The sequence below is a fragment of the Eretmochelys imbricata genome, chromosome 7 (assembly GCF_965152235.1).
Source record: "Eretmochelys imbricata isolate rEreImb1 chromosome 7, rEreImb1.hap1, whole genome shotgun sequence".
NCBI classification, from domain to species: Eukaryota; Metazoa; Chordata; order Testudines; family Cheloniidae; genus Eretmochelys; species Eretmochelys imbricata.
In genome coordinates, this window is record NC_135578.1 from 52,186,841 (window position 1) to 52,213,012 (window position 26,172).

General features: G+C 47.5%; 1 protein-coding gene across 1 annotated transcript in view; it reads right to left on the bottom strand.

The window, feature by feature from the left end:
* Positions 1-8,088: 8,088 nt before the first annotated feature.
* The window catches only part of LOC144267449 (uncharacterized), a 111,229-nt gene continuing 93,145 nt past the window's right edge, over positions 8,089-26,172 (bottom strand). The window contains exons 5-6 of the mRNA XM_077821431.1: positions 9,623-9,736; positions 8,089-9,255 (exon numbers count right to left, since the gene is read on the bottom strand). Of these exons, the coding sequence (XP_077677557.1) occupies positions 8,141-9,255; positions 9,623-9,736 (1,229 nt within the window). The 3' untranslated portion in view covers positions 8,089-8,140. The remainder of the gene's footprint in view (positions 9,256-9,622; positions 9,737-26,172) is intronic.

Consider the following 26,172-nt stretch of genomic DNA (forward strand, 5'->3'; position numbering starts at 1 on the left):
AAAGGCTAGGACTTTTCAGCTTGGAAAAAGGGGGGGCGGAATATGATAGAGGTATATAAAATCATGAGTGGTGTGGAGAAAGTGAATAAGGAAAAGTTATTTATTTGTTCCCATAATATAAGAACTAGGGGCCACCAAATGAAATTCATGGACAGCAGGTTTAAAACAAATAAAAGGAAGTTCTTCACACAGCGCACAGTCAACCTGTGGAACTCCTTGCCTGAGGAGGTTGTGAAGGCTAGGACTATAACAGGGTTTAAAAGAGAACTGGATAAATTCATGGAGTTTAAGTCCATTAATGGCTATTAGCCAGGATGGGTAAGGAATGGTATCCGTAGCCTCTGTTTGTCAGAGGGTGGAAATGGATGGCAGGAGAGAGATCACTTGATCATTACCTGTTAGGTTCAGTCCCTCTGGGGCACCTGGCATTGGCCACTGTCAGTAGACAGGATACTGGGCTGGATGGACCTTTGGTCTGACCCAGTATGGCCATTCTTATGTTCTTAATGATTTTATCAGTCAGCAAGTGTGTCTTCCCCAGTTTGTTAGAAAACCATTTTTGCAGCACAAACACCTCTGCCCTTTCACCTGGTGTTAATACACTGCAGATATAAATGCTTTCCAGAGATGTGTCAGATTGGCACAAGTGACCAGCAAAAGGACAATCATGCTAACGCTATTAATTTCCCATGTTGCTGGGTCGGTACACCCAACTGCTTATAGGGCTGCCCAGGGCTTTTGGTTTTTTCCTATGCAATCGCCCATTGTCTTAAAACAAACAAACAAAAAAAAAACCCCTTCCCCATTTTCCCTTCCTGGGGCCCCCCCTCTAGGACAGCAGTTTTCAATCAGAGGTCTGCAACCCCCCCTGGGAGGAGGGATGAGCTGGTTTCAGAAGGGCCATGTGGCTGAAACTGGGAGCAGAACTGCAGGGAGCCCCACCCTAGGCAGGGTTGAAGCCAGGTGTGCTGAGGCCTGCCCCCCCGCCTTGCCAGGCCCTGGAGTGTTTCTACTATGTTAGGGGAGCCTCAGGAAGAAATAGGATGAGACCTCACCCCTGTTCTAGGACACACCCTCTTATGTACGCTAGCAGGGGATCTGTCCTTTGTTCCATTGCAAAATGGTGGCAGCTGACATCTGTAACAGCGTCTTCAGCTACAGGGGTTGGTGCCTCCTTCCCTGGCCCAAGGACATGCTGCTTTTCTCTTGTAGCCTTTTTTGTTGTTTAAATTGAATTTGGTAGGTTTGTATTTAATGACCATGGGTTCAGCTCCTCTTGCTGCAGGTTCAAGCTCAGCACCATGACAATTACCTCTGGTGCTTTTCTCAAATGTGGAGCCTCTAGGAACAAAGGCAGGCCAAGGCTAGTGACTGCAGATATAATCACAAGTGCAAAATCTAGTACAGGTCACAGACACATCTGCATATTGGTTTCAGCACATACCCTAGTACTGGTTCCATTAAGACCCCCTCATACTGGTCCCAGTACATACCCCAGTACTGGTTCCAGTAAGAGTCCCATACTGGTCACAGTTCCTACACCAGTACTGCTTCCACTACATACCCCAAGTTTGCTCTGTCAACAGCACAGTGGCTGAAATGCACAAGCTCTTCATCTCCATTTACAAGCCTTTGAACCAGCCCCACAGGGTCAGCTGGGCCTCACCAGGTGTAACCCCCAGGGCATGCCAGATGGGGGCCTAGCTGGGCTTGGCCACACCAGTGACTGCAGTCCAAGCCCCCCACCACCTCTATTCAGAGGCACCACCCCCTCCTTACTCAGCCACACTGCCCCACCAGTCCCTACTCCTGAAAGCCTGGGTGCAGGGAGCTCATTTTCCCTTACAATGCTCTGAGCACCTCTCCCCCGAACCCCCGTATGCACCTGGAGCCGAGATCAGTGTACCCCTGAGCTGCTCCCTTGTGAAAACCAAAGGGTTAAGTTAGAGGGAGTTGACTAGTCTCTGAGGTCAACTGGCCAGTCACCACTCAGAGTCTGGCCCATGTTGTATATTGAAAATGACATGACTCGATAGCTCTTTTATTCATTTTTTAAAAACTTTTTATTCTGGCAAAGTTACAACAAAATGTTAACATTCTACATTGTATGACACATATTCAAGGTCAGGCTAATATTCCAAGAACATGGCTAAAGAGTCTGGCTTCTGGTGGGGGGAGTTGTCCTGCTCTGAGGCCGATAGAATTGGTGACCAGATTTCTACATACCTATCGGTTTTTGGCACTGCTTTAGTTGATGTGAACATTTTCCATGACAATAATAATCCATATTTTTATACGCCCAATTCCACAGGCGGAGGGAATCAAATTTTTTCTAATCCTGCTCAATATGGAACCTAGCTGCTAGCAATAAAAAACATGAAATAATCTGCTGTCTTGTTTAAAATGGGGATCCTTTACTGGAGCATTAAGTAAGCAGATCAGGGGATCTGCATTTTGTTATAAAATGAATGGATTTAATAATTTCCTCCCAAAACCATCTCATGTTTGGACACAACTACAATTCTTTTTAACCCTTTCCCCACAATTCCTCCAAGAGAGCACCTACCTATAACAGAAATATGATGTATCTTAACTAGTGTTTAGATCTAAATGCCAGCTACACAGTCATTTACAAAAAATATATTTATGAACTACATAAACTGAAGATGTACAGTCCCTGGCCTTTCCTACAGAGAGAACCACTCAGCCAGATCAATTTTTGTCCAAATCCCTCTTCTTCCATCAAAATTGTCTCCATTTTAGAAATTAAGCTTTTGTTCCAACTTGCTCTTTGGTCAACTCCTCAAACATGGTTAAAAGGTCTAGACAGAAGCATCTTGTATCCAGCTTTCACAATAAAATGTTGGACTTGTAAATACTGAAAATATGGGAGCTTTATATGTTCACATAGATTTGGCTATGATTTCAGACCAGGGCCCAGGAACAGCTCTCAGAATTGAGTAATCTCAGCTCTTACCCACAACTAATAGTCACTATCAAAAAGAAAATATAACTTTCAGTTTACCAATATAATTTGGGTAATTAGTCTCTTAGTCTTTAACCAATAATTAACTTCCTGTTTAATTTCATTTTCACTGGTAACAATAACATTTTCAAAAATCACAAAATCTTATCATATATGTTGTCTTTCTTTTAATCCTTATTTCCACCAAATGAGCCCTGGTGTAAAACAACATAGGTGCCTTCCACTACTGTGAGTTTATTGGTCTCTGACTGTTCAGCCACATGTGTTGGTGGAAGGGGGTCTCACGCTCAGTGGGAAGGTTTGCATCATGAGAAAAAGTCACCATAGTCTATTTTTAGACCAGGGATCGGCAACCTTTGGCACATGGCCTGTCAGGGTAAGCCCCGTGGTGGGCCGGGCCAGTTTGTTTACTTGCCGCGTCTGCAGGTTCGGCCGATCGCAGCTCCCACTGGCCGCGGTTCGCCGCTCCAGACCAATGGGGGCTGCGGGAAGCAGCGTAGGCTGAGGGATGCTGCTGCCAGTGGGAGCTGTGATCAGCTGAACCTGTGGACATGGCAGGTAACCGAATAGGCCTGGCCCGCCATGGGGCTTACCCTGGCAAGTCGTGGGCCAAAGGTTACCCATCCCTGTTTCAGACTTTTTAATCTTTCAAAGTAGCAGGAGGTGGAGGAGAAGTGATGCAAAACTAGTGCTGTAAGTCCACTGCAAAACTGAGACAAAAGCATAGAATCAGGACTCAACATTCGAACATGGAGCCTGAACATGGAGCCATTACTTCTACAGCACGATTGTCCTGCTTGTTCCACAAGGGAGCCAGATTGGGATTCATGGGGAGGAATGTCCTCAGAGGGCACCGATTGCTTCTCTCTTTTCCTCATGACACTTTGGATCCAAATGATAAAGGACAATAGTTTCCAGTGTAACCATGGCATCTTTTGGGACCACAATAAATGCCATTGAACTAGGGAACGGGGCTCCAAAAACAGTTTTATCTGGGCCGTACATCACCATAGTGTCCTTATCTTGGGTGAGAACCAACCGCTGCATTCCCAGTACTAATACTGTATTTGTTGCCAAAGCTTTGGCCTTGGTCAGGATAAATTTACACTTCACTGAAGTAAAATTCTTTACTAAACCACATATGTTTTCAATCATCATAGTGAGAAACATTCCCCAAACATGCCCAATTTGTTTCTTTAATGTGGTGGCATTGATCTAAATGAGGGATTAGAAACAGGCCTGGATCTGAATCCCTGTAAGCCCCCAGAGGTGGGATATCTTCAGAAATAGATAGTCTGCTGCTGTCCCACATTCAGCATTGATTTCATTTTATACACATTTGCAGCATCTACAAAACATGAGTTCAGCAAAATGCCATTTCAGTTTCCTCCATAGCTGCATAGATAGTCACAGTATTTCCCAAATCATAGGATTAATTAAGTGATATAGTGAGGTGTAAATGCCTGTAGGGCCTGGACTGCAGCTACTGCTGCTATTAGCCAAGATGGTCAGAGATGCTACTCCATACTCTGGTTATCCCTAGACCTCTGACTGCCAGATGCTGGGACTAGATCTCTTGATGATTGCCCTGTTCTGTTCATTCCCTGTGAAGCACCAGGCATTGACCACTCTCAGAAGACAGGATACTGGGCTAGATTGCTAGGCTAGATGGACTATTGGACTGACCCAATGTGGCCATTATGATGTTCTTAGGGCCCCAGATACAAGGCCATTTTGCCTAGTTCCAAGTCACTTAGGTGGAATTCTCTCCTTTGGTCATCTGAGACCACATTGACCGAAAAAATTTAACAACAGTGTGATCATATGCTGTTACTTCAGTTAGTTGTACAAATTGGGATGTGCTGCTGTTCACCGTTTCAGAATATAGACTTCATTGGTAGCATGTCCAAGAGCTTGGAGTATTCTCTCCAGTTGAATGAACTGAATTTGAACGTCCTCCATGTCAACATGAAGTGATGGGAAAAAAGCAAAAACAACATGAGACATTACTATTTTAATAAATAGTCACTTGTCTCAAAGTGCCCAATAAATCTGAGCTACAGTCTATCAAATAAAACTAATATCCAGTCATGTGACAAAATGGCCTTCAGAAAAGAAAGAAAAACCCACAACACAGAGAGGAATAACACACTTTCCATTTCATATTAAGTGACATTCCAGAGCAGGTTGCATATGACGCAGAATCAGGACAACAGGTTCTCCAATCGTGTTCTCCTCTGAGCCATTCAAAACTGCTTCACTCAGAGCTTCCTCTATTATTGTCTTGTTATTTACAAAAGTTTTAACATCATCATAATGGGAAAACAGGCAACCTTCTCATCTGCAAACCATCCCAATGGAATGGAATGGAAAAAGCACAGAAGTGGTTTTGTCAATAGATAGAAATGGCGATTTAAACTCAGAATGACCCCACTGTGTTTCGGATCAATTTGCATTCCCCTTCCAGTCTGTGACACTTTCATCTCCTGCCCGAATGAGTCTAATTTAAGATCAAAGGAATCAAACCATGATTCCGAAGCACAGAGAGCTGAGAACACAGCACCACATGACACTTTGCAAGGTGGAGGAATAGAATATGAAGAAGATAAAACTCTACATGGCTCAGACAGAAGGTAACAATGCTGAGGACAGGGGGGAGAAGGGAATCCCTCCAACTCCTCCCATCTCCTTGTAGTGTCACAGAGGCTGCCCCGATCCTGTTCTTTATTATATTTAAATACATTTTAAATGAGAAAAATGGTACAAAAATAACTGTTCAGCCCACTCCAGGGCAACGTGAAAACAACTGAGAATGAGACATGGGGTGGGGGTGGAGAACTTGGTGACACACTGCAGTTGGGGAACAGTATAAATGTGATGCTCCAGGATTGTTTAGACTAGGATAAGGGATGGAGCTTAGTTCAGGTCATGAGGAAATGTGCTAGAAGGCCTGTGTATAGTGGCCATGGTTATGCCTTTACTGCAAGAATAGCTGTGTTTTACATGAGAATAACAGGTAGATTATCCCGCACTGTAGCTCATGGACTTGAAGGCTAGCAAGGACTATTAATCATCTAGTTTGACCTCGTGCACATTGCAGGCCACAGAACCTCGCTCACCCACTCCTGTAATAGACCCCTAACCTTTGGCTGAGTTACTGAAGTCCTCAAATCATGATTTAAAGACTTTAACTTATAGAGAATCCACCATTTATTCTAATTTAAACCTGCAAGTGACCCTGCTGCAAAGGAAGGCGAATCTAACCTGGGGAAAAATTCCTTTCCAACCGCAAATATGGCAGTCAGTTGGACCCCGAGCATGTTGACAAGACCCACCAGCCACTCAGGGAAGAATTTTCTGTGGTCAACTCAGAGCCCTCTCCATCTAGTGTCCCATCTCTGGTCATTGGGGATATTTGCTACTAGCAGTTGCAGATGGGCACCTGGCATTGTAGGCAGTTCCTCAATAAACTTATCAAGCTCAATCTTGAAGCCAGTTAGGTTTTATTCCCCCACTGCTCCCCTTGTAAGGCTGTTCCAGAACTTCACTCCTCTGATTGTTAGAAACCTTCATCTCATCTCAAGCCTAAACCTGTTGATGGCCAGTTTATATCCTTTTGTTCTTGTTTCAACATTGGCACTTAAGTAACTCCTCTCCCTCCCCAGTATTTATGCCTCTGATGTATTTATAGAGAGCAATCATATCTCCCTCAGCCTTCATTTGGTTAGGCTAAACAATCCAAGCTCCTTGTGTCTTCTCTCATAAGATAGGTTTTCCATTTCTCGGATCATCCTAGTAGCCCTTCTCTGTACCTGTTCAAGTTTGGACTCATTTTTCTTAAACATGGGAGACCAGAATTGCACACAGTATTCCAGATGAGGATTCAACAGTGCCTTGTGTAATAATACTAACACTTCCCTGTCTACACTGAAAATATCTCACCTGATGCATCCTAGGATTGCATTAGCCTTTTTCATGGCCACATCACATTGTCCACTTACAGTCATCCTGTGATCAACCAATACACCCAGGTCTTTCTCTTCCTCTGTTGCTCCCAACTGATAAGTCCCCAGTTTATGGCAAAAATTCTTGTTGTTTAGTCCCCAAGTGCCTGCCTTGCACTTTGCACTATTAAATTTCTTCCCATTTCTCTTTCTTCAGTTTTCAAAGTCGTCCAGATCTTCGTGTATTATATTTGGGTCCTCAGTATTGGCAATACCTCCCAGCTTTGCGTCATCCACAAATTTTATTAGCACACTCCCACCTTGTGCACCAAGGTCAGTAAAAGAAATATTGATAAGATTGGTCCCAAAACTGATCCCTGAGGAACGCCACTAGTAACCTCCCTCCACCCTGACAGTTCACCTTTCAGTATGACCCACTGTAGTCTCTCCTTTAACCAGTTCCTTACCTACCTCTCAATTCTTGTGTTAATCTGCATCTTCTCCAATTTAACTAATAATTCCCCATATGGAACTGTATCAAATGCCTTATCAAAATCCAGGTAGATTAGATCTATTGTATTTCCTTTGTCTAAAAAAACAGCTATCAGATAGATCTGGCATGATCTACCATGTTATGAAACCATGATATATTTTATCCCAATTACCATTTATCTCTTTGTGCTTTACTCCTTTCTCTTTCAAAATTCATTCCAAGACCTTGCATGTATTTGAGGCCAAATTAACAGGCCTCTAGTTTCCTGGATCACTTTTTTCTCTTTCTTAAAAATAGGTTCTATATTAGCAGTTCTGCAGTCATAGGGTATGATCCCCCCCCCCCAATGTATGGATTCGTTAAAATTCAACCTTTGCTACCCAATCTGGGGCTGATGGGGATTCCTGGTAGGAGGGACACATACACTCCCATGATTCATAATTCAAATGAGTTGATAGAAAGATCAAAGAGATTCACCCCCAAAGAATGGTGAGCTTTAAAAAGCAAAAGCAAATCGCTTGCTTGGTGGACCATGGTGACACAAATGGTTCAAGCAGCCTTAAAGTTCACTATGTGGTAATTAGTAAAAGTATTAAAGAAAATATTTTTTGGTCAGCCCTGGACAAGGTTTTAATGGTGTTTGTCTTCTTTGTGGATTCTCTGATGATAAATAAAGGCTGAGCTCTGATGGAAGTTTTTCCAACACTAAGAACATCTCTAGGGTCTCTTGCCTGTATGGATTCTCTGATGTGCAGTAAGGGCTGAGCTTTGACAGAAGTTTTTCCCGCACTCACAGCATTCATAGGGTCTCTCACCTGTGTGAATTCTCTGATGTCTAATAAGGGCTGAGAGCTGACGGAAGTTTTTCCCGCATTCACAGCATTCATAGGGTCGCTCTCCTGTGTGGATTCTCTGGTGTGTAATAAGGTGTGAGCGTCGAGAGAAGGTTTTCCTGCACTCACAGCATTTATAGGGTCTCTCTCCTGTGTGGATTCTCTGATGCATAACGAGGTCTGAGCGGTAACTGAAGCTTTTCCTGCACTCACAGCATTCATAAGGTCTTTCTCCCGTGTGGATTCTCTGATGTGTACTAAGCGATGAGCTCTGACTGAAGCTTTTCCCACACGCAAAGCATTCATAGGGTCTCTCGCCTGTGTGGATACTCTGATGTGTAATAAGAGTTGAGCTCCGACTGAAGCTTTTCCCGCACTTATGGCATTCATAGGGTCTTTCTCCTGTGTGGATTCTCTGATGTGTGACAAGGGCTGAGCTCTGAGTGAAGCTTTTCCCGCACTCACAGCATTCATAGGGTCTCTCTCCTGTGTGGACCCTCTCATGTCTTATAAGGGTTGAGCTGTCAGTGAAGCTTCTTCCACACTCACAGCATTTATAGGGCCTGTCTCCTGTGTGGATTCGCTGATGTATAATAAGGTGAGAGCTCAGAATGAAGCTTTTCCCACACTCACAGCATTCATAGGGCCTGGCTCCTGTGTGGATTCTCTCATGTTTTGTAAGGTGTGAGTGGCTACTGAAACTTTTCCCACACTCAGTGCATGTGTTGTTTCTGTCTCCCAGGGAGATTCTCTTCTGGGCTCTGGTTTCCTTGCAGTCTTTGTAAACTCCCCGATAATTAATGGAGTTACCCATTTCTCTCCCTGGCTGGGTTCCCTGCTGCCTCTCTGGTCTGTGCTGACTCTTACAGGCTTTTCCCTGCTCATGGCTCCTGGACACAATCAACTGGGATCTTTGCACTAATGCCCCATGCAGTTCCACTTGCTCAGCCTCTTCTGGCTGAGGATTCGGTTCCTCATTCTCATTCACCATCCCCTCACCTGCCGGGACAGAGAGAGAAACCTCAGAAACAGGGATGGAAAAGGGGAGCACAAAACAAAGTAAGTGCTGAGGAGACAGGAAAAAAATCAGGACTTGTATTTCCCCAAACTCTGCCTCATAAGGGAGAAAGGAGGGGATCAAATCTACCTCTGCATCTCATCCAAACAAGGGAAGGGAGGTTAGGGAGGGAGCTTCTGCCAGGAGTCAGTCAGGATAGCAAGGGAGACATGAGTGATATCTGCCCTAAGGACACAGCACCTGATGGGGACAATCCTGAAGTTGGAGAGCTCACAAGGTCTTTGTACAGAATCCCAATGGTTTCTTTTAGGTGCTGATACTTTTTGAGTTGGTTTCATGATTCCTCACCTGTGCAGGCACCTCTTGGGATCTCTCTTTCTTCAGAGCCGTGGAGATCTGAGACCCATGGCTCAGCCCTTCGTTCCAGCTGGGAGATCACATCAGGTTTGGAAACTGGAAACCCTGCTTGGGGGGAAAGAAAACCAGGGAGATCAGCTTAAGTCATGGAACCTCTGTTGCAAAAAAAGTTCTGTTATTTTAACACCTGCCCATTTTAAAGCAGTTAAGATGTCAGGGTGAGTTCCACCGATTCTCAAAGGTGCAGGTGACTCTGTTTATGAGGCATTTAGCTAGCTCCAAATCTGCTGGGAACACACAAAGCCAGACACTCATGGACAAGGGGACTCCTAAAATGCAGAGACGATAACTCCATGTTCCAGAATGCGAAGAGTCTAGTAAGAGGGGAAGTCACCCTGGAACTGCTTCTTGCTAACAGAGAGAGGCCCAAAGACAACGAAAGGTCATAGGGAAGCTGGGACCAGTAAGAATGTACTGGTGGGGTTCAGTGTAGTATGGAATAGGATGGAGTGGGGAATGCCACCAAATGCAGCAGCTCAGGGTATATGAAAAGGCTCATGTGAAGAAGGCTGGGGAATTAGATGCTACATCTCAGGATGCTCATTCCACTGGAAAAGAACATTGTGAATAATAAGCATAAGACCACGTGACCTCGGGAAGGAGTGACTAAATGATCCAAGAACCCCGCAAGGAAGCGAGACTGTGGCTGATGCAGATGGGGAGGAGGGGAGTAAGATTCTCTGATTTCCCAGAAGTTTCACTGCCAACCTGTGACATCACCAAGAAAGTGCCCATTTGTGCCAGGGGACTGGTTATCTTGTGGCTGGGAGGGACATAAGTACTAACGAAAGGTGGCTGGGGTTGCAGGGGGTAGGGAAGGGTGGGTGTTAGTGTAGGCACCGAGCGGTGGAGAGAGAAGCAAAGTGAAAATAATATTGGAAAAAGTGAAAGTGGACTATAATCAGAGTGCAGTGCAGGTTCCAAATCAACAGGGCCTCGGCGGGGATGATGTGTTAATGGACTGGGACTCTCTGCAGATCAAGATCCGCAAAACCTCCCCTCCCCTACCTCCTACTGACCCTGCCCTCCCCACGTCTCTTAGCATATGAACATACTGCAACGTAAGCCCAGATCTGTGGACTCACGTCTGCAGCCTCATTGTTTGTAAACCTGGGTTTGAAAGCCCACACTTTATATTGACCCTAGATTTAGAATGTCTGGACATGGATTTCATGTACCCACACTGCACTCACGTATCCACATTGCATTACACAGACCCAAGTCAAACCAGCCTAACCCAGATTTCCCGGTGATCTCCACAGCTGTCGCCACTCTAGCCCTTTGTTCGTGGTGCACTGAGGGGACTTAACAGTCCACCCTGTGGCACTTTACAGAAGTTTTTGCAGGTCACCAGGACACCCAGCTGAGCCATCTCCTGAGTCTGCATGCTCTTGACAACTGGAGCCAGCAGCATGGACAAATCACCATCTGAAGAACTTGTCCTGCATGTGCTTTCACTCCTGTGTCAGGAAATAGGCAGAGTATGCATGAGACACTGGTGAACATTTCACTGGCATTTTCTGATCTACTGAAGGCACCTGTCACAGGATGACGATGACACAGACATGGCAGCCTGGAACTGGCTGACACTGCTCACCACTCTTGGTGATAGCCACTGGTGCTCCCTATGCAGACAGGTGCTTCTGGAACAGGGCCACATGCACAGATTGGTGGGATCACATCATCATGCGGACCCGCAAGGACCAGCAGTGGGTTCAGCACTTTTGCATGAAGAAAGCTACTTTGCTGGAGCTTTGTGAGCAACTAGCCCCAACCCTCCAGCATCAGGTCACATGCATCAGGGTGACCATTGGCCACCCAACCCTGGTGCAGTCCCATGAGTTCCTGGTCTGCGGACATGGTACCATGGAGGGGATTCAGGACATGGTGCAGGTGGAGCAGGAGCCTGAACTCTCCCAGCCATGACCTCAAGTAGCCTCTCTAACACGTCTTTCTATCTTCCTCCTTCAAGGGACGTTCCCATTCCAGAGATTGCAGTGCAAGTCTCTCCTTGCATGCTGCACTTCTTCTCATGTTCAGCAGCCTGCTTTTTGCCTTTCTGCTTGCCACGAATCCTTTCCCCTTCGGTACTGTTCCTCCTTGTTGGCCCTGTCCAGGATGTCCATCATAAGCTCATCACAGACATGGTTTCTCCGTGACTGCTCCGGGACACTTTGACATGGAGCCCTTGTTGCTAAGAAGGCTAATGGCATATTGGGCTGCATTAGTAGGAGCATTGCAGCAGATCAAGGGACGTGATTATTCCCCTCTATTTGGCATTGGTGAGGCCACATCTGGAGTCTTGTGTCCAGTTTTGGGCCCCCCACTTCAGAAGGGATGTGGACAAATTGAAGAGAGTCCAGCAGAGGAAAATGATTAGGGGGCTGGGGCACATGACTTATGAGAAGAGGCTGAGAGAACTGGGCTTGTTTAGTCTGCAGAAGAGCAGAGTGAGGTGGGATTTGATAGCAGTCTTTGAATACCTGAAGGGGGGTTCCAAAGAGGATGGAGCTCGACTGTTCTCAGTGGTGGCAGATGTCAGAAGAAGGAGCAGTGGTCTCAAGTTGCAGTGGGGGAGGTTTAGGCTGGATATTAGGAAAAACGATTTCACTAGGAGGGTGTGAAGCACTGGAATTGGTTACCTACGGAGGTGGGGGAATCTCTATTCTTAGAGGTTTTTAAGGCCTGGCTTGACAAAGCCCTGGCTGGGATGATTTAGTTGGGGTTGGTCCTCCTTTGAGCAAGGGATTGGACTAGATGACCTCCTGAGGTCTTTTCCAACCCTAATCTTCTGAGCCTATGATTCTATCCCAGGCTTCTACTGGACTGGGGTTCAGCTGCAAAGGTGGACAGGCATGAGAACAGACATCAAATGGTTCATTATTGTCTCAGAAAAGGTTCAGTGCACCTCCAGAAAAAAGAGCCTGTGGAATGTCAAGGCCAAAAACCCGATACTTTGTAAAACTCAGATTCAGTATATTCTCAGACGTTCTAGTTCTCTGCACCTGAGAAGACAAAGAAAACAGCTGTTGGAATCTGGGGGAGGGATCCTGACCTGAAGAGTTGGTCAGTAACACTGCTGGAAGCATGCGGTGAGAAACTTTGCTCCAATCTAATATAGTTTGATAAGTTAAAACACTTTCTAGTGCCTATCTTTATTTTTCTTGTAACCATTTCTGACTTTTTAGCCTCATTACTTATGCTCACTTAAAAGTTCTCTCTTTGTAGTTAATAAACTTGTGTTATTGTTTTATTTAATCCAGTGTGTTTAAGTTAGTGTCTGGATAACTCTATTTAAGGTAATAAACTGTGGTGTATTTATTCCTTTGAAGGAATAATGGATATAATATAATATAATTGGACTTCCCTGGAGAGTGGATGTGGATAAATTGGAGAGAGTCCAGCGAAGGGCAACAAAAATGATTAGGGGTCTAGAACACATGACTTATGAGGAGAGGCTGAGGGAGCTGGGATTGTTTAGCCTGCAGAAGAGAAGAATGCGGGGGGATTTGATAGCTGCTTTCAACTACCTGAAAGGGGGTTCCAAAGAGGATGGCTCTAGACTGTTCTCAATGGTAGCAGATGACAGAACGAGGAGTAATGGCCTCAAGTTGCAGTGGGGGAGGTTTAGATTGGATATTAGGAAAAACTTTTTCACTAAGAGGGTGGTGAAACACTGGAATGCGTTGCCTAGGGAGGTGGTGGAATCTCCTTCCTTGGAAGTTTTTAAGGTCAGGCTTGACAAAGCCCTGGCTGGGATGATTTAACTGGGAATTGGTCCTGCTTCGAGCAGGGGGTTGGACTAGATGACCTTCAGGGGTCCCTTCCAACCCTGATATTCTATGATTCTATGATTCTATGAGGGCTGAGCTGTACAGGACATACATTTCTGGGGGGAAATCCGGGACTGGGAGTGTGATGGAGTCACCCTGCAGTACAATCATGGCTGGTGAGAGCTCGGGTATGACTGGCAGGCTGCAGTTCCACAAACACATGAGTGACCTGCATGCTGGTGGCTGTTTGTGAGCAGTCCAGGTTGGAGGCTACAGTGGCAAGGCACTGCAAGGCACCCCAGGTTACAGGGCAGGGGTAACTCAGACCCCCACTGATCTGGATTGTACCCCAGTATGTCACAAGGAAGTTGGGGGGGGGAGGGTTGCTGTGGTTTACTACCTAAACTTTCTTAGTCTTTCAGGCATTCCACATTCTGGAGGACATCAAAATCCTGGAGGTTCCTGAATGGCAAAAGGACATTCTATTCCAAGGTACCGGTGACAAGCCAACAGTGTCTGCCACAGAGATTTTCAAGCTTATGGTGACTTGGCAACACATCTATGAATGGAGTTGGCTGGTGTTCTATAGAGGAAGGCCTGGGAAATACACCCTTCCCTGAAATGTGACTACTTATCTGGAGTTCCTCCTATGGGAAAAGCTCGCAATCCTCAGCACCTGGGATTGGGTCAAAATTCATGAGGGAGTCAACAGGAGGCTGGGTTAGTGTCCGCATGGATTACTGCCTTCCTATGGATTATGATACACCCTGCTCTGAGTACATCTACCTCTGGACTACATACAAACACACACAGTAATACGAATTCTCACAGAACTGCACAGCCACGCCCACCCCTTTCCCTGGCATATTTATGGACTGTCTACAAACTCCCTGATATTTTGGAAAGTGAATTTGTCATCCATACACTACATTTTCCCCTTGCCCAGTACAGTTTACAGATGCGGTTGACTTAGTTGGGGATTGGTCCTGCTTTGAGCAGGGGGTTGCACTAGCGACCTCCTGAGGTCCCTTCCAACCCTGATATTCTATGATTCTATGGCTCGTTCTGCTGTGGCATGGCCAATTTGTCCAGTGTGGTGTACTAAAAGGGAAGGCAATATAAGGATCTTACCTTTAACACCCCAGCACATCTTTGTAAGAATGTGCGAGTATATAGCAAAAAATTAATGTTAAATGCTTGTTAATCTGTTGTTTGCTCTTCCCAGTCTCATTCTGAACTCCACGTGGTGTTGGGGGTTGAGAGACACCAAGGCACTGGCATGCATTCTGCCATAAACAGATATATGCTGATACCTGCTGTGACGTTATTGACATGAACTGTGACTGTATAGATCATTGTTGCAACCAAGGTCGTACAGTGGCACCAAATCTTGTACAAAGAAGGTCAAATAAGGTGTCTATGAGAAAGTTATGATTTGCTGGTTATGATTATGCTATCTGTATGCAAGTACTATTTTGTATTTAAAGTTATAAGTAGTGGCTCTATACCGTCTGTATTTCAAACTTGTGCTATGCTTCTGGGTGACACCCCAGACAATTTGGCATCAGCACTGTCTAGCCTGCTTGATGGCCCATTAAGGGCCATCAGCTATACAACTGACCCATTGAGAGAGGGCAGATTCACCTTGTGACTCAGCAAGGCATGCAGGGACATGTCTATGGACAGAACTCTAAGGTTTTTCCATGCAATGTGCTGGGTAGCTTGTGTTTGGAACAAAGGAAGCACAAGCCACATAGCAAAAGGACTATAAAAGGCAGCTGCATCATCTCCATTTTGTCTTCAATCTTGCTTCTTACCTCTGGAAGGACTTTGCTACAAACTGAAGCTCTGAACAGAGGACTGAATGACCCATCCAAGCTGTGGATGTACTCCAGAGATTTGATTTGAACCTGCAGTTTATTCCATCACTGCTACAAGCCTGAAGCAAGAACTTTGCCATTACTGTATGTAATTGATTCCATTTAACCAATTTTAGCTCTCATCAATATTTCTTTCTTTTTATGAATAAACCTGTAGATTTTAGATTCTAAAGGATTGGCAACAGCATTATTTGTGGCTAAGATCTGACTTGTAGATTGACCTGGGTCTGGGGCTTGGTCCTTTGGGATAGAGAGAACCTTTTTTCTTTTACTGGGGTATTGGTTTTCATAACCATTCGTCCCCATAAGGAGCGGTGCTGGTGGTGATACAGGGGGACTGGAGTATCTGAAGGAATTGCTTGTATGACTTCTGGTTAGCCAGTGGGGTAAAACCAAAGACCTCTCTGTTTGGCTGCCTTAATAGTAAAGGAACTCCAGCTTTGGGCTGTAACTGCCCTGCTCTAAGCAATTTGTCCTGAACTCTCAGTTCTGTCCCACCAGAGGCCGCTTCATTACACCTGCAGCTTGTAATAAAAATTGCATTTGGTCATAGTCCAGAAATCCCCCTCATTCATACATGAATAAAAATGGACGTGGAGCCAGAAACTTACCAGGCTCCAGGACTACTTTGGCCTCTTCCATTTCTGCTGTCAGTTCCACAGCAGAATACGCCTCCAAGGGGTCATCAAACAGCTCCTCTGAGTATGGACCCAGGATATGCTGCAGCTAGCTGCTGAGGGACCAGTCGGAGCATCAGAATCACTTTGCTAGCCTGATCTGATGGCTGTTGGCTCCCCTCAGGAGTTCTATGAAATTGAACGTCAGAAGGTTGTCATCCTTGCTGACCAGGCTATCGTGAATTTCTTGGGTCTCAGTGCTCAGCAAGCACCCAGCACCTGGTCAAAGTCATTGTAAATGAGACAGGAGGCTGGGAAGTTCCCAGAGATGCAGTTCTCTGGCTTTCCAGTAGTTGCTTTTGAGCCACTTAATCTGCTCCCTGCACTGGTCACTAATCCATGTAATCCCCAGTGCTGCCAGTTGTTTGTTATTTCTTGGTACAATTGGTCATTTTTGATGGTTTTACTGAAGTCCATGTCTTGCTCACTGTGTCCCAGAGATTCACCAGAATCTGACTGTAGTCCTGTGGCCATGCAGCAGCATGCTGGGCAAAGGGCTCTTCTTGTTGGTGGCCACAGCTGTTTGCAGTTCAGTGGTCAGAATAAAATGGCAGGGTTATAGGATATGCAATTGTACTTGAAGGGGCGTGCTTCCATTTTCTGGGAGTTGACTGGCTAGTCTTGAGACAGAAAGGCCAAGGAACACTAGCCCATGGGATTGTGGGATAGCATTGCTGGATGCTCAGGATATGAGTCAGGGGACCTGGACTTGAATTGCTTCCACACTGCAAAATGATGAAGTTTCTGGAACTTGGGCTCAGAATCACTGCCCTGGCCAGGTCCAAGGGCCCAGGTCCTGAGAGTTTACTGGCCTGATAGATAGATAGATAGTCAGATAGATCTGTGTGTAGAAGGAATGGGGGTTGGGCTCGAGCCAGAGTCTGAACCTGAGCTTACACTGCAGGGTAGACAGAGCCTCAGTCCTATTTCTCCACACCCCCTGTGACAGAGCTGGAGCTGCTCTTTAGTACTGATGAATACTGAATACCCTGGCCTGGTTATTGGGATATTGATTGTATTACTATGCTGGTTTAGTTTAATAGGGACACTGCAAGGAAAACAAGCAGGAAGGGAGGAAGAGTGGCTCAAGATGAGACACCCCTTATTAATCGCTTAAGGATTGGTAAGTGACAATGCCTGAAATATTAGCTTGGAATAGTCTACCTCTTGGCTCCAGACAATTTACAGAACTGGGTTAGCTGAGCAGGGCCAAGGTCTGGAGCCAAGAAGATCAAAAGGACTGGAGCAGTTTAGAAAAGGATTCGTTCCCAAGAAGGGGACGGCTGATTAGGAGATAGGGGGGAAAAGGCAGAAACAGGGACCGCGCTAGGGAGTCAGCAGAAGTTAGACCTGCCTAGGTGACCATCAGGGGATGGTAAGCCTTTAGGAGGGCAGGCATGCATGAAGCCTATTTGTTATTTTAAAATCCTTTTCTCATATACCTTTTTTCCCTCCTGCAAAATCAAACCACAGCAGTGTTTAAGGTGGCTGTTTTGTCACTGTGCACCACTGATCCTAGACTGTCAAAGGTGTCACCACTCAGCCTGACCTGCTGGGTAAAAAATGGCTGATACACAGGGTATTGCAGCCTAGGGCCCGATCTAGGAGCAGGAGAACAGCAGAATTCCACTCCAGAAGGAAAGGCGCAAGACCTGACAGCGTGGGGGGGGGGGCACTCAGAGAGACCAGGAAGAGGAGAGAGGTGCAGCTACTCACTCCCCTTCCTTTCACTGCTCTCAGCTCTCCCCCACCCCCCACAGTGTCATCACCAGGATGCAGGCAGTCTGAGCTAGTGGTCAGACCAGGAATTGGGCATCAGACCAGGTCAGATAACAGGAGGTCAGACGCTGAGACAGGCCAGAGGGCAAAACCAGGAGTCAAGAGCCAGCAGGGTCAGTTTCCAAGCCATCAGAGTCAGGCAGTAGGAGCAGGTGTCGCTGGGAAAGCAGTCCTCAGCTGGGGAAACCCAGCTGCAGGGACTATTTCCTGTGTCTGTGCTTCGGTTAAATAAAAGAGGGGATCAGGACCCCCAACGTTCCACCAGTCAGCTGAAGTCCTGTGTCAGGGTTTGGCTTCTAGTCTGACAACTGCTAGCAGGTCCCTGGGTGGCAGGCGGAACTTACTAGCTGCTAAGAGCCCCATGGACCAGCATTCAAGACCTGTAGTCCCGGACACCTAGGGACAAGAGCATGTGCTGCTGGTGTTCTCTCCTCCCCTCCTATCGCCCATGGCCCTCTTTGGTACCCGTTCCCCCAAGTCTCCTGCTCCCCAACCGCTTCCCATCCCAAACTCCATTCTAAATGGTCCTTACTCCTGCCAAAAAGAGTGTCCCCTCTCTCCCACAGCTAGAACACCCTTTCCTGGAGCACCTAGCATCCACGTTCCCTTTACTCACACCCCTAACCCTCTCAGCTTTTTGAGCTCCTGATCCAACTTCCTCCCACTGCTCCCAGCCCTCCATGGCACCCAATTCCCTACAGCAGCGGCTCCATGGCAACCTCACTGCCCCCAGACCTCCCAACTCAAAAGAGCTCTTTGCCCCAAGCCTTCCTCTCTCCAGCCTGCCACCAGCTGGACCCTGAAGGAGGATCGTGAGGTAGCTTTCTGGAGGTGTATGGAGAGCTACTCCCAGCATGAGTGAAAGCAAGAAGTGGATAGTTTGAACTTTTAACAAGCAGGTGACGGAGGCTGGCAAACCTGGAGGATCACTGGTGGGAGCTGGCATCTCAGTGCTGAATCAGAAATCATATGTCAGATGGCGACAGGCTGCAAAAGGCCTTGCCACTGAAGACAAGCAGTTTATGTTTGAGGGGACAGAGATGGGAGAACCAATGGAGGGATTCAGAGAGAGGGATGCCATGGATTTACAGGGCATTAGAAGCTGCAGCCTTTCTACAGTCTCTCTTGGGACTGCCCCCTTTAATGTGCTAGACCCTAAGCTTAGTTCTTTGGAGGGCAAGCCTCACAGCATCACTTCTCTGAGTGTGGGCCCGGTGGCAGCACCCCCTTTTCTTACCATGGCTCTCCAGGGAGTTCAAGAGAGTCCCCTCTCTTTAGTGGGTGATGCAAACAGTAGGTATCTGCAGCAATGCAAGAGACGCTCTTCACAACAAGCCAGCGTTTATTGACAATACAGTATGGAAGGGCCCCCTCAGGTTAGTCTGAGCCGCAAGTGTGTGCAAGAAAATGTTATAAGAGCAAGCTGATTTTGGAAAAAGCTGCTTTGGAGGAGTCTACCTCAAGAGCCCTTTATCAAATAACCCCATCCTTGGGCACCCCCATGAACAGCAGCACATTTCAAGCCAATCCAAATAAGCGTGTGGATTTTAGGGCAGTGAGAATGGTCAGCCTTTAAACAGAAAGCAATGCTGAACCTTAATTATAGCAGAGGTAGTGCTCCTCTGTAAGGACTTCCTGAGTTAGCGTTAATAGTTGTAGCGTTTGGAATTTCAGATCACCATGAGCCAAACCGACAAGTCAAAGAGACCGAAATGCACACAGGCAGGAAGACTAAGGCTCTGTTCAGAGCCAGAGGGTTTCTAGCAATCTGCTCTCACACAACTGGCTCAAGGGACATGCTGTGGCCATTGATCATAGAATATCAGGGTTGGAAGGGACCTCAGGAGGTCATCTAGTCCAACCCCCTGCTCAAAGCAGGACCAATCCCCAGTTTTTGCCCCAGATCCCTAAATGGCCCCCTCAAGGATTGAACTCACAACCCTGGGTTTAGCAGGCCAATGCTCAAACCACTGAGCTATCCCTCCCCCAATGATGCTGAGCTACGTCCATGTGTTTGAGTCCTATGTCTGACAGCTTCTAGACAGTGTGTGTTGGGCAGAAGTTCCTTGTGGAAGTTTTGCTCTGATACCAACATTTCTCAGTTGAGAGCAATATTTTCAAGTGCTCTATAATCCACAGGCAAGCTTTGACCTGGCCTTCACTTAAAAGCTTTACCAGCATAGCTATGTCAGTGAGGGGTGTGAAAAATCACATCCCTATCCCACATAGCTCTGGCAGCAAGAGCTCTGGTGTAGACACAGTTATAGTGACAACAAAGTCCATTTTAAAAAACATCAAAGACATTAAATGCCCATAAATTTCCTTTATGCAGCATTTAACATTGCCCAGTGCTGCCTCATGTCCTGATGGTGGCTAAACCTCTGAAAACCAGGAAACAGAGTTAAAGTAAACGTCACCCTTGCAATGCATCCTTAACTCTGCCCCCACTCCCCAGCCCTGGAGCCGGCAATAATCTCTACATTGGGAATAGCTGAGTAAAGGTGCAAAGGTTTACAAACTACCAGGGGACGTGAAGGGTTCTCCATCTCTTGAAATCATGATATGATGCCTTTCTAGAGGATGATTTAGTCAAACACAAGGTATTCAGCTCAATAAACTGGTAAGTGGATGTAATTCTATGGCTTGTATTATGCTGCAGGTCAGACTAGATGACCTCATTGTCCATTTTGTCCATAAAATCTCTGAGTTTATAACAGATACGAGAAAGGACTGGCGTGTTCCACAGACCGCAATACCACCATTAATCTGCATGCATTCCAGCTATGTGCCCTGTGCTAGCTCTAATTGAATGATGCAGGAATTAATTGGAGCAGCTTGGCAGAGCTTGTAACTGTAATGTGAAGAGAGGTGCAAATGAACCTTGAGGGACCAAGTCTGCCTCATTTCAGTGCTGAGTGTTATTGACCCAACCTACAAAGGTACACAAAGTTGTGTTCTCACCATGGGGATTGTCAACATGCTAATGGTCTCCAGGCTTAGTGAGGAGTAAGTGAAGGCAATGACTCAGAAGGAATCCCCATGGGGAGGGAAAAGGCGTGGTAATGTTTTGCTAATCTGAGATGCTTTGTGTGCAGTAGGCTCAGTGTTTAACTGTAGCCTGGGGTAGGTAGCTTCTGTCTGCTATAATGGAAATAAACCCAAGTTTTCCCTTAGCAAAGAGAAGATGTTAGACTTTGTGCTACCCTGTCATGTGCTCTGTTCCCAAAGTGTTCTGTAGTGGGGAGGGCAGAGCACTAGCATGTGTGTCACTGGCATGACGGGCTGTTGCTGAAACAGGGCGGAGTTGAGGTTGCATTGTGGGGACGATGTGAACCTTAACTCTTCATTTCCCCTTCTAATATCCAAGGGGACAGGAATCCTTACCCAGTGAGGTCACGTTCTCATAGTTCTCCTGCATGACGTCTCTGTAGAGGGCTCTCTGAGCAGGGTCCAGCAGAGACCACTCCTCCTTGGTGAAATACACAGCAACCTCCTCGAATGTCACCGACCCCTGAAAGAGCAAGAGCCCCCCACTCAGTACCTGCTGCCCCAGAGACAGCCCTACTAGTCACAGGGGAGCAGGGCCAGGAAAATGGAAGCTCTGGGAGGCACAGTCCCCAGAGTCCCACCCCCACCCTGCTCAGAGAAGCCAGGAGGTATCAGAGTGAAAGGAGGGAAAGAAAGAGCCCCTTGTCCCCCCAGCACACAGAGGGGGCAGGGTCTTCACATTCATCACACACCTGTTGGCCAGAAGCTGACACAGCAGATGGAGCCCCTGGCAGGGTCCAGGTTCAGACCCAGGATAGGAATCCTAACACCCTCCCTATTGCCAGCAGCAGCATGTGAGGGGATGGGTCATCTCCCCTAAGCCGCACTGGTGGGTGCCCCCTTAGTATCTCATCACAGCCTCTGGCTGGCAGATTCTCGCTCCAGCACTGGGAGCCTGGTAGGTTTTCCCAGCCCTGTCCAGGGGGGCTGTTTCCTGTTCTTCAAATCATGGATTTTCTACCCCAACCCCCATGGGTCTGTTCCTGGAATCTAGGCCCCAGTTAAACTAGTTCCAGCAGGTCTGTCACACTGTCCTTCCCCCCCTCCCCCCCATCTTCTATATTTCCTACCCCCTCCCACCTCGAGAGCAAACTGTCCAGATGCTCCCACCTCCTGTGTATTTACTGCCCCTCTCCAGGAACTCCCCGATAATCCCTACCTGAACTGGCTCCACTGCAGCCATTCCCCTTCCCTGTCCCATGGAAAGCTGAGCCAAGCCGGCACAAAACAGGGATGCTCCTCTGCAGCCTGTCAGGGCGAGAAGGGCAGCTGGGGAGATTTCCAAACAGACTTTGCTTAATTCCACATCACAAGTCTCACGAGTCCCCCTGGCTCTTTCCCTGCAGACAGATGCTCCAGACACTGCCATACTGGGAACAAGCTTTAGCCCAGCACAGCCACAGCCCCACCACCAGGACTGAACTGAATATGTTTAAACCCCTCCCAGTGACACCGTCTCTGAACCTACTGCTAGAAAAGAACAGAACCAAAGGAGGCACTTTGGGGGATTCTCCTGCCATAGGCCCAGGGGAACCGGGAGAGGCAAAGACAGGCTGTCCCACTCTCTGCTCCTCACCTTGCCCACAGGACTGTGAATCTACTCAGGGAAGCTGCAATACACGTGTCAGGGCAGGGGAGAGATCTGGGCTGCTCCCTCCCCACTTATTTCTCCCCCTGCCCCTGTCAGGCTCTCTCTCCTTTATCCCCTGCCCCTCTCCCTCTGGCTGGGACAGCCCCATTCTTGGGGTTTTCCCTCGCCCATGTCTGGATCCGCTCCTTGCAATTGCTCCCAGGAGGGGCTGTTTGCGTAGAGTCAATGTTACCCCTGTCCCCGAGCTCACTCACCCGCAGTCTCCCGCTCAGGGCTGGGCTGGGGTGGGGTGGGCAGAGCCCGGGGCAGAAAGCCTGGGGGAGAAAGCCCCCCTCTCGGAAATTGCAATGCAGGTCTCCCCCAGCTCGGGAGAAGTAGCAGCTGCTCAGTCCGGCTCTCTGACCCCAATGCAAGCAGCAGCCAGCTTCGCTCTTTGTTCTCCTCGATTGCTGCCTCCTTCCTCCCAGCAGCACCCTCCGCAGCAGCCTGCTCTGTTGCTCCAGCCCCTTCCTGTGTCCTTCAACACCAGCCCGGGCTGCAGAGCTGCTGAGTCGGGGGCTTGCTCCGGCTGGAACACGCCCCGTCTCCGCGCGTCCGTGCAGGAGCCAGTCCAGCTCGCGGGAAGTAACTGGCTCTCCGGGCCAGAGGGGGAAGGGGATATACAGGGAAAGCGGAGAGAGACTGAGAGGAGCAGACGGAGAAATAAAGGGGGAGGGTGGTTCGCAGTTCCTTTCACTGCATCACCCTGGGCTGAGCGTCACAGACCCATCACCCCATGCCTCGCTGAGTAACTGTTACTGCCCTCCCCACTCCGTTGCTTTGTCACCCCGCCATGGGGGCAGGTCTGCAATTAACGTCTCTGCTTTCAGGGACAGGAACTGTATCACTTTACTGCGTGGGGAGGCACCAGGGAAACTCGCACACTCAGGGGCACTGTTCAGATAATAACTAAAGACTAGGGCTGTCAAGCAATTAAAAAAATTAATCACAATTAATCACGTGATTAAAAAATTAATTGCTCTGTTAAACAATGATTAAATATTTTTGGATGTTTTCTACATTTTCAAATATATTGATTTCAATTACAACACAGAATACAAAGTATACAGTGCTCACTTTATATTGTTATTTTTTATGACAAGTATTTGCACTGTTTTGTGGGTATGTCTACACTACGAAATTAGGTCGAATTTATAGAAGTCGGTTTTGTTGAAAGCATTTTTATACAGTTGATTGTGTGTGTCCCCACACAAATGCTCTAAGGGCATGTAGTTGGCGGAGTGTGTCCACAGTACTGAGGCAACCGTGGACTTCTGGAGCGTTGCACTGTGGGTAGCTATCCCACAGTTCCTGCAGTCTCCACCGCCCATTTGAATTCTGGGTAGAAATCCCAGTGCCTGATGGGGCTAAAACATTGTCACGGGAGGTTCTGGGTACATATCGTCAGGCTCCCCTTCCCTCCCTCCCTCTGTGAAAGCAAGGGCAGACAATCATTTTGCGCCTTTTTTCTTGAGTTACCTGTGCAGACGCCATACCACAGCAAGCATGGAGCCCGCTCAGGTAACCGTCACCCTATGTCTTCTGGGTGCTGGCAGACGTGGTACTGCATTGCTACACAGCAGCAGTTTATTGCCTTTTGGCAGTAGACAGTGCAGTATGACTGGTAGCCGTCGTTGACGTAGTCCTGGGTGCTCTTTTAATCGGGCACCTGGGCAAACATGTGAGTGACGCAGCCAGGTCATTTCCCTTGTTTCGTCTCATGGCGATTCAGTCCCACACTGTCTTTTAATCTGCAGCTGGCAGAAGATGATGGCCAGTAGTCAAACTGCACTGTCTTCTGCCGCGCATCCAAGTGTTGACGATGGCTAGAAGTCATACTGCACACCTGCTGCCAGCAAGATGTATAAAGATAGATGAAGTGGCTCAAAACAAGAAATAGACCAGATATGTTTTGTATTCATTTTCTCCTCCCTCCCTCCCTCTGTGAAATCAACGGCCTGCTAAACCCAGTTTTGAGTTCTCTCCTTGAGGGGGCCATTCAGTTTCTCGCAAAGCTATCCCCTTTGTTGATTTTAATTCCCTGTAAGCCATGTCGTCAGTCGCCCCTCCCTCCCTCAGGGCAACGGCAGACAATCGCGCCTTTTTTCTGTGCAGACGCCATACCATGGCAAGCATGGAGCCCGCTCAGATCACTTTGGCAATTAGGAGCACATTAAACACCACACGCATTATCCAGCAGTACATGCAGCACCAGAACCTGGCAAAGCGATACCGGGCGAGTAGCCGACATCAGCGTGGTGACATGAGTGATGAGGACATGGACACAGACTTCTCTCAAAGCACGGGCCCTGGTAATGTGGGCATCCTGGTGCTAATGGGGCAGGTTCATGCAGTGGAACGTCGATTCTGGGCTCGGGAAACAAGCACAGACTGGTGGGACCGCATAGTGTTGCAAGTCTGGGACGATTCCCAGTGGTTGCGAAACTTTTGCATGCGTAAGGGCACTTTCATGGAATTTTGTGACTTGCTTTCCCCCGCCCTGAGGCGCATGAATACCAAGATGAGAGCAGCCCTCACAGTTGAGAAGCGAGTGGCAATAGCCCTGTGGAAGCTTGCAACGCCAGACAGCTACCGGTCAGTTGGGAATCAATTTGGAGTGAGCGAATCTACTGTTGGGGCTGCTGTGATGCAAGTAGCCCACGCAATCAAAGATCTGCTGATATCAAGGGTAGTGACCCTGGGAAATATGCAGGTCATAGTGGCTGGCTTTGCTGCAATGGGATTCCCTAACTGTGGTGGGGCCATAGACGGAACCCATATCCCTATCTTGGCACCGGAGCACCAAGCCGGCGAGTACATAAACCTCAAGGGGTACTTTTCAATAGTGCTGCAAGCACTGGTGGATCACAAGGGACATTTCACCAACATCAACATGGGATGGCCAGGAAAGGTACATGATGCTCGCATCTTCAGGAACTCTGGTCTGTTTCAAAAGCTGCAGGAAGGGACTCTATTCCCAGACCAGAAAATAACTGTTGGGGATGTTGAAATGCCTATAGTTATCCTTGGGGACCCAGCCTACCCCTTAATGCCATGGTTCATGAAGCCATACACAGGCAGCCTGGACAGTACTCAGGAGCTGTTCAACTACAGGCTGAGCAAGTGCAGAATGGTGGTAGAATGTGCATTTGGACATTTAAAAGCACGCTGGCGCAGTTTACTGACTCGTTTAGACCTCAGCAAAACCAATATTCCCACTGTTATTACTGCTTGCTGTGTGCTCCACAATATCTGTGAGAGTAAGGGGAAGATGTTTATGGTGGGGTGGGAGGTTGAGGCAAATCGCGTGGCTGCTGGTTACGCACAGCCAGACACCAGGGCGGTTAGAAGAGCACAGGAGGGTGCGGTGCGCATCAGAGAAGCTTTGAAAACCAGTTTCATGACTGGACAGGCTACGGTGTGAAAGTTCTGTTTGTTTCTCCTTGATGAAACCCCCCCGCCCCTGGGTTCACTCTACTTCCCTGTAAGCTAACCACCCTCCCCACCTCCCTTCGATCACCACTTGCAGAGGCAATAAGTCATTGTTGCTTCACATTCATGCATTCTTTATTAATTCATCACACAAATAGGGGGATAACTACCAAGGTAGCCCAGGAGGGGTGGTGGAGGAGAGAAGCACCAGGAAGGGTGGTGGAGGAGGGAAGGACAAAACTTATTGAATGCTAGCCTTCTG